General features: G+C 22.2%; 1 protein-coding gene across 1 annotated transcript; it reads left to right on the forward strand.

Moving 5' to 3' along the window:
* Positions 1-2,221: 2,221 nt before the first annotated feature.
* On the forward strand, positions 2,222-5,968 carry PRELSG_0019800 (surface-associated interspersed protein (SURFIN); the record flags this gene model as incomplete). The annotated part of the gene is made up of 2 exons (XM_028678333.1): positions 2,222-3,166; positions 3,290-5,968. 2 exons carry the CDS (start codon positions 2,222-2,224, stop codon positions 5,966-5,968), a joined length of 3,624 nt encoding a protein of 1,207 aa, XP_028531060.1.
* Positions 5,969-7,276: the final 1,308 nt, after the last annotated feature.

Genomic DNA, 7,276 nt, shown 5'->3' on the forward strand with positions numbered 1-7,276 from the left:
TAATTAAAAGAATATACTTATTCTTTGTAAATAAAAACTCCTTTATAACAATTTAACATATTTATTAAAAGGTGCTGTAAAATTTAATTCAAATTAAATAGTATGCATCACAAAAAACCATTATATATATAATAAAAACAAGTATATATATATTTAAAAACATATGTTTATTTATACATTCTCTTTATTGATTTGTTTAATACTCTAGCAAAGTCATTAAGCATCCAATTAATAAATCAGTTTTATATATACTTTATGTAATTTCAAATTTTTAAATATTTAAAATAAACAAAATGATAATGTTTATTAACCGTATATAAAATATACATTTCTTTACTTTCCATTTTATATTATTAACAAATAATTTTAAGTAAAAAATAGTAGAAAAAAAATTAAAAGAACAAAAAAAAAAAAAAAAATAGCATTCAAATAATATAAAGTAAAATATAAAAAGAAACCCCCCCTAAAATATGAACTAAACAGAAATTTAATAAAAGTGAATCAATTAAATAAGAACTTAAAATATATCATCAGAAACTTAATTATAATAGAGAAGTAATACTTACATAAAACTAAAATGTCATTATTTTTTTTATTTTTTTCTCTTTATTCCTTTCATTTTTTGCTAAAAAAATACATAATCACTTATGAAAAGTAGTAAAGCATTTAAAATATAAAAGCATACTCCGAATTAAATTAAATTAAATATTTTCCATATTTTAAAAAGCATTAAAACAAATATATATTTAAAAAAATATATAAATTATTATTTTATCATTTTTTTTTTTAAATGAAGTGATACTATTATTTATTATTTAAAAACACAAATAAGTCAAATAAAAAACAAATAAATTTGAATTTTTTATAAGATTCTTTTTGCTATACATCTTAATAAAAATTATAACTATGAAAAAAAGAAGCATCTTAAAATTGTTTTTTCTTTTTTTCTAGCTCAATTGGAATAATATCTGTAGTTTTTCTATGTATTACTGCTAATATGTAGCATGCAACTATATTTTTTTTTTTTATTCAAAATATAAAATTTCTTTCTTTTCTTTTTCCTCCTTTTTTAATTTTATTAATTTATTGTTATTTTAAAAAAATTTCATATTTCAAAATATTTTGCATTCAATGCTTTTCTAATTTATGCATATATAAAATTATATTGACAATTAAAAAAACATGTTTTATGATTTAAGAATTTGAATATTCTAAAAATGAAAAATTTATCACAAAATTATGATAGAAAATAGAGGGAAGATTATATAATATAGAAATAAAGATTAGAGAATATTTTTCGAAATAAAGTAATGAAAATAAATTAATAACTATAGAAATAATTAACCATTAAATAGTTAAAAAAAAAAATCATTATGAATTATATAATTTTTTTTACAGTACTTTTTAAAATTAAAGTTATATATTTAAATTCAAAATCTTTAATTCCATATACGTCATTATAAAAGGCAAATTAAACCAACGAAATTATAATAATTTAATTTAATGTTTCTAAAAAAAAATATCTATTTCACAAAAAAATATTTTTCTTTAATCATATATAAACATATTTAGTCAAAAAATTATTCGTGAAAAAATAGAAAATGAGAAAAAAATATTAGATTCTCACAAAAACCATAATTTATATATTTGTATTAAAAGTAGTTTACTCAGTAGTATAAAGTAACAAAAAAGAAACAAAATACATTTTTATATGATAATTTTCTAAAATAATTTTTTTTCCTTACTATTTTGTTAATTTTTATTTTATATAATATGTAATTAATTTAAATTATTACTTTATTTTCTTCTAAGAAATATTAATTTCACCTAAATATAATTTCACTATTGTAAATTACCCTGAAAAATAAATTATATATAACTTTTTATTATGAAATAGTTGCATTTAGAAAATATAACAATTTAATATAAAATCTGTTAGTATAATTAATAGTATTATAACCAGTAAAAAAAATAATACATTTACAAATTTATCTAATTTAAATGTAAAAATTTTAAAATAATTCTATACAAAAAGAAAAAAAATTTTACATTTTTTTACTAATATTATCATTTTTATTGACATAATTTTAATGCTATAGTATTTTTTTAACATAGTATACAATTCATATTTGAGGGATTTTATGAATACATATATTTATTTAATTAAATCATTTATTAAAACTAAATAATATACATATGCATAATTACAATTCAGGATTGAATGAATGCTAAAAAAGAATTCAGGAAAAGAAAAACTAGGAATGCTTCAACGTGTAGATTTGATTATGACAGCTGGAAGAAAGATGTCACTAGTAAAATTGATTTTCAACTTAATGATGCTCATATAGAAAGAGATCCTGATAAAAGAAGAGGAATTTGTGAAAAATTCAATGCCTATGCAGATGAAAAAAAACAAGAGTTAATAGACGAAAAATGTAAGTTACTGGATGCTCAAGGAGAGTCTACATCCAAATGTAGTGACGAGTGGTCTCAAATTGAAGCACATATAATTGACAAAATAAAAGAGAAACCCGGACACCCATGTAACAGAACTTCTAGTAATTACACAAAAAAAAAAAGTGATAAAAATGGGAAAAAAAATAGCAAGAGTGATGAATGTTTAAGACATAGTCAATCGAGTATAAGTAATAGAAATGGAAAGACTGAAGCTCTTTTAATTTCTAACAATTTAAGTACCACTGTCCTCAAGCCTACAATATCTGCAAACACAAGCACGGATTCACAGAATCACAAACCCCTACCTTTGAGTGCACCTAAATCTACACCCTCATCTTTACCAGATAATTCACCTATATCTGCATCAACTTCTGCAAATATATTAGTGTCTACATCAGCACCTGTATCTGCACCTACTACTATTATTCCTACTTCCAATGATTCTATTTTGTCTAAAAGTAATGATAGCTCTAATATGACTGTAGGTTACACACATAATAATATGTTAAATAGTACAACTAACATTTTACTTACTTCGTCTTCACCTATTCAAAATATTGATAATAAAAATATATCCCCAACTAATTCTATCACAGTTAAGCCTACAGTAACTACACCTTCTATTATAACTACATCTGCTATTATTCCTATTTCAATTGGATTTGGATCATTTTTTGGAATTCTTATCCTTTTGATCTTTTTATATAAAGTAAGACCAAATTATCATATAAATGTACAAATAATTCCGTATTCATTGTTTTTTTATTTTAAAATAAAATTAGAATAAAAAAATATATTTTATTTATTTTATAAATTTATATTAATATAATAGTGTACTCCTATTGGACCATGGCTTGGTAACCGAAAATCAAAGAAAAAAAAAAAACAGAAAAAAAAGAAAAAATTACAAATATATAGGATGTCAAGGTCTCTAGGATTTCCTTATGAAAAATCAGAAAGTAATAGGAAAAACCTTGAAGCATGTAATAAGACAAATAACTTTATATGTGAAATTATATTAGAAAAAGAAATTAATGTAAATGAAAGATATGAAGAAGAAGAATTAAAAGAAAATGAAAATGAAGAAAAGAGAGAAAGAAAAGAAAGAGAAAAAGAACATAATGAAAGATATATAGAAACAAAAAGAAATATTGTAGCAACAAGGAAAAAGTGGAAATGGAAGGCTGTAATTGAGATACATATGATGATGTTAGAGGAATGTCAAAAAGAGGAATGGGAATTGAATAGAAGAGAATTTCTAAAAATTTGTTTGGAAGAATTTCAAGAAGAAGAAGGTGTATATTATAATGTAATTAATAGGGACTTAATAATGGAAACATATCAAGAAGAAATTACTAATATTTTTTTGGAACAAAAGCCTTTATGGAAAATATGGGTAGAATGGAATGATAAGTTAATAGAGAAATGGAAAAAAGAACAGTGGTTTAAAAATTTAAAGAAAAAATGGAAAAAAGAGGTAAATAAATCTGTAGAATTAATGAAAAAAGAGGAGATGATAGAAGATACAACAAAGGGAACAATTAACCCTATGCTAGAGAGACAAAAAATAATATGGAAGAAGTGGATACAAAAGCAAAATAGGTTACATACTTTTGATGAAGAAAAATTGTTAAAACAGTTAGTAGAACATGCAAAAGAAGAAGAAATGAAAAAAAATATGGAAACAATAGATAGAGAAAAAACAATAATAGATATAGAAGAAAAGGATAAAGCATTTAAGGATTCAAACAAAAATGAATTAGTATCGAGATTAAAGATAGAGATACACATGATGGTATTAGACGAATGGAAAAAAGAAGAGTGGATATTAAACAAAAAAGAATTTCTGAAAACATGCATAGAAGAGTTGAAAATACAGAATAATTCAGATGAAATAACAGAAATTTTAGAAATAGAAGAAATAATAAAAGATATTACATTAGAAAAAAAAAAAGATGAGTTAGAAAAAATGAAGAAGGAAAAATATTTTATTGAATTAAAGCAAGAATGGAAAAACAAAGAAAAGAAATATATGGAAAAATTAAATAAAGAGAACCTATCAGGAAATAATGAAGAAATAATTGAAAATCCTATGTTACGAAAGCAAATGATTATATGGAAGAAACATTGGGAAGAAATGCGCAAGAAGTTAAAGAATGAAAATAAAAATGAATCCTTTATAATGCTTATGGACGAGTACAACAAAGAAGTCATTAGAAAAGAAGCAGATGAAATTAGCATAATAGAAAAAAATATAAAAGAAGATGAAATTGAAAAGGGAAGAGAAAAACTAAAATATTTACAAGAAGAACAAAAAGAGGAAATAAATAGAAAAGGTGAAAAAGAAAGAAAAAAAAAAGAAAAAAAGATAAAACATATGGAAGAGAATGTAGAAGAAGAAAAGAAAAAGAATATTTGTATGACATTGAGAAAAAAACCGAAGTGCAAAACTATGATAGAAATACATATGCTAATAATAGAAGACTGTAAGCAAGAGGAATGGGAATCAAAAAGAGAAGAATTTTTAGAAATTTGCTTGAATGAATGGTTAAAAGATAAAGGAACAATTAAAGGTGCAATAGACAAAGAAGTCATAATGAAAGGAGAAGAAGAAAGCAGTAATGTAGCATTAAAAAAACAAAAGATTTTATCGGAGAAATGGATAAAAAGACAAAAAAAAATGTTGGAAAAATGGAAAAAGGAAGAATGGTTTAATAATTTGAAGGAAGAATGGAAAAAGGAGGAACAAATACATATAAAAACAATAAACAAAATAGAAGTCATGGATAGAGCAAATGAGATAGAAAGAGAAAAAGAATTATGGAAACAATGGATTGAGAAACAAAAAGAAGTATTTATGAGATATGACAAGGAAATGTGGTTTAATAAGCTTCTAGAAGAGTATGAAAAGGAAGAAGATCAGTGCATAATAAAAGAAAACGAAGAGAACATAAAAGAAAAAAAAAAAAATTCGGATAAGAAGAAAAGAGAAGAAGTAATAATAAAGGAAGAAGTAGATAAGAAAACAAAGAAGAAAACGTTAATATCTCATATGTGCATAGAGATACATATGGCAGTATTAGATCAGTGTAAGAAAGAAGAATTAGAGTCTATGAGATATGATTTTCTTAGATCATATATAGAGAAAAATAAAAAAAATGAAAGATTATATGAACAAGAAACGGGAAATAAGGAAGTAGATGAAATAGAAAAAGAGAGACAAATGAATTTTATTATAGAAAAGAAGAAAGAACAATGGGATTGTTGGAAAAAAGAGGATTGGTATCAAGAATTAAAGTTGAATTGGAAAGAGGAAATGAAGCACATGATAAAAACAACGGATAAAATAAAAGAAGAAATAATAAATCCTATGTTAAAAACTCAAACAGTTCAGAGAAAGTGGCAAGAAAAACAAAGAAATATTTTAAAGAAATGGAATAAACAAAATAAAATAGAAAGACCAACGAAAAAGAGCGAAGATGAAGAAGGAATAGAAGATAAAAATAATTAAAATGTTAAAAAAAAATGATATATTACAATATTATAAATCCTAGTATAGTGTTGGTTAATAAAAAAATTGTTATTAACCTTTTGTAAAATAAAATAAGCTACTAGTCAAAAAGCGTAAAGTTACTCTTTGGTAAATTTAGATGTATTTCAGAGGATAAATCTAAAGATTTAATATCAAATTTTTTGAATATTTATGAAAAAAGCCTTTTTTTTAATAATCCATATATTAGCAGTATTGGTATAAATCGATCAGTAGTATCCATGTGAAAAATGCAAGAAAGTTAAGTGTCTTTAAAAGTTTAGTGTATTTATTAAATAAAGAGTTAATTAAGTCAAAAAGCACATACTTTAGTTCTGGAAAAAAAGAATTATTAAACAAAAATGTAATATTATTTTTACTTCATGGTATTAAAAAATGTGAAGATGTATATGAAAAATATAAGTTGTCTTAAATTTTTTTAAAGATTAATCAATAAATGATATTATTAAGATATTTTAAATAACATTAGGAATTATTAATAAATAAATATGTATTATTTGTATATATAAGATATTAGATAAATAAAAGACGTTATTAATTTTTCTGTTTGAAATTTTGATTCATTAATTGCCTGTTTAATGAATTTGTTAGAGTATTAGTTAATAAAGGATGTTATTGATTTTTTGTGATGCATAAAGTCAGTTTACCTGTTGGGAAAATACCAGTCATATACTGACGCTACTTAAAAAAAAAAAATAAATATAGTTATATTTTTTTGTTTTTTTAATTTTTATATATCTTTGTAATTAATTTTTGTTTATTTTATTTTTATCCTAATTTTTATATATCTGATTTATTAATTATCCATTTAATGACTTTGCTAAGGCATTGAATGAACAATGTAATAAAGAGCATTTTTATAATTTAATATTTTTATTTGTTTATGCTTTTCCTTTTTAGTAAAGTTGCATAAAGATGATTAAGTGTTTAATTATTTAATAATTTATAAAGTATTCAATAGTTAACATATACTTAACATGTATTAAATATCTTATATAAACATACATACATAATATCTTTGACTGAAGATGATGTCTTTTACCTAAGTTTATATATTCTTCAAACTTTGGTTAATGAATAAATTCATTGCCCTTAATTAATATATACAGTTTAAGGTTTGTCTTAATAAAACTTATATATATTTTCGTAGTTAATTTCATAATATCAAATAAACTTTTAAAGCTTAAATAATTTTATCTTCTCTAGGAGTACATTGCATGCAAAAAGTCAAGATACTAGAACCTTGACCAACTTAGTGTGTCTAATTAC

The sequence above is a fragment of the Plasmodium relictum genome (assembly GCF_900005765.1).
Source record: "Plasmodium relictum strain SGS1 genome assembly, contig: PRELSG_00_v1_222, whole genome shotgun sequence".
In the NCBI taxonomy this organism is placed as follows: domain Eukaryota; phylum Apicomplexa; class Aconoidasida; order Haemosporida; family Plasmodiidae; genus Plasmodium; species Plasmodium relictum.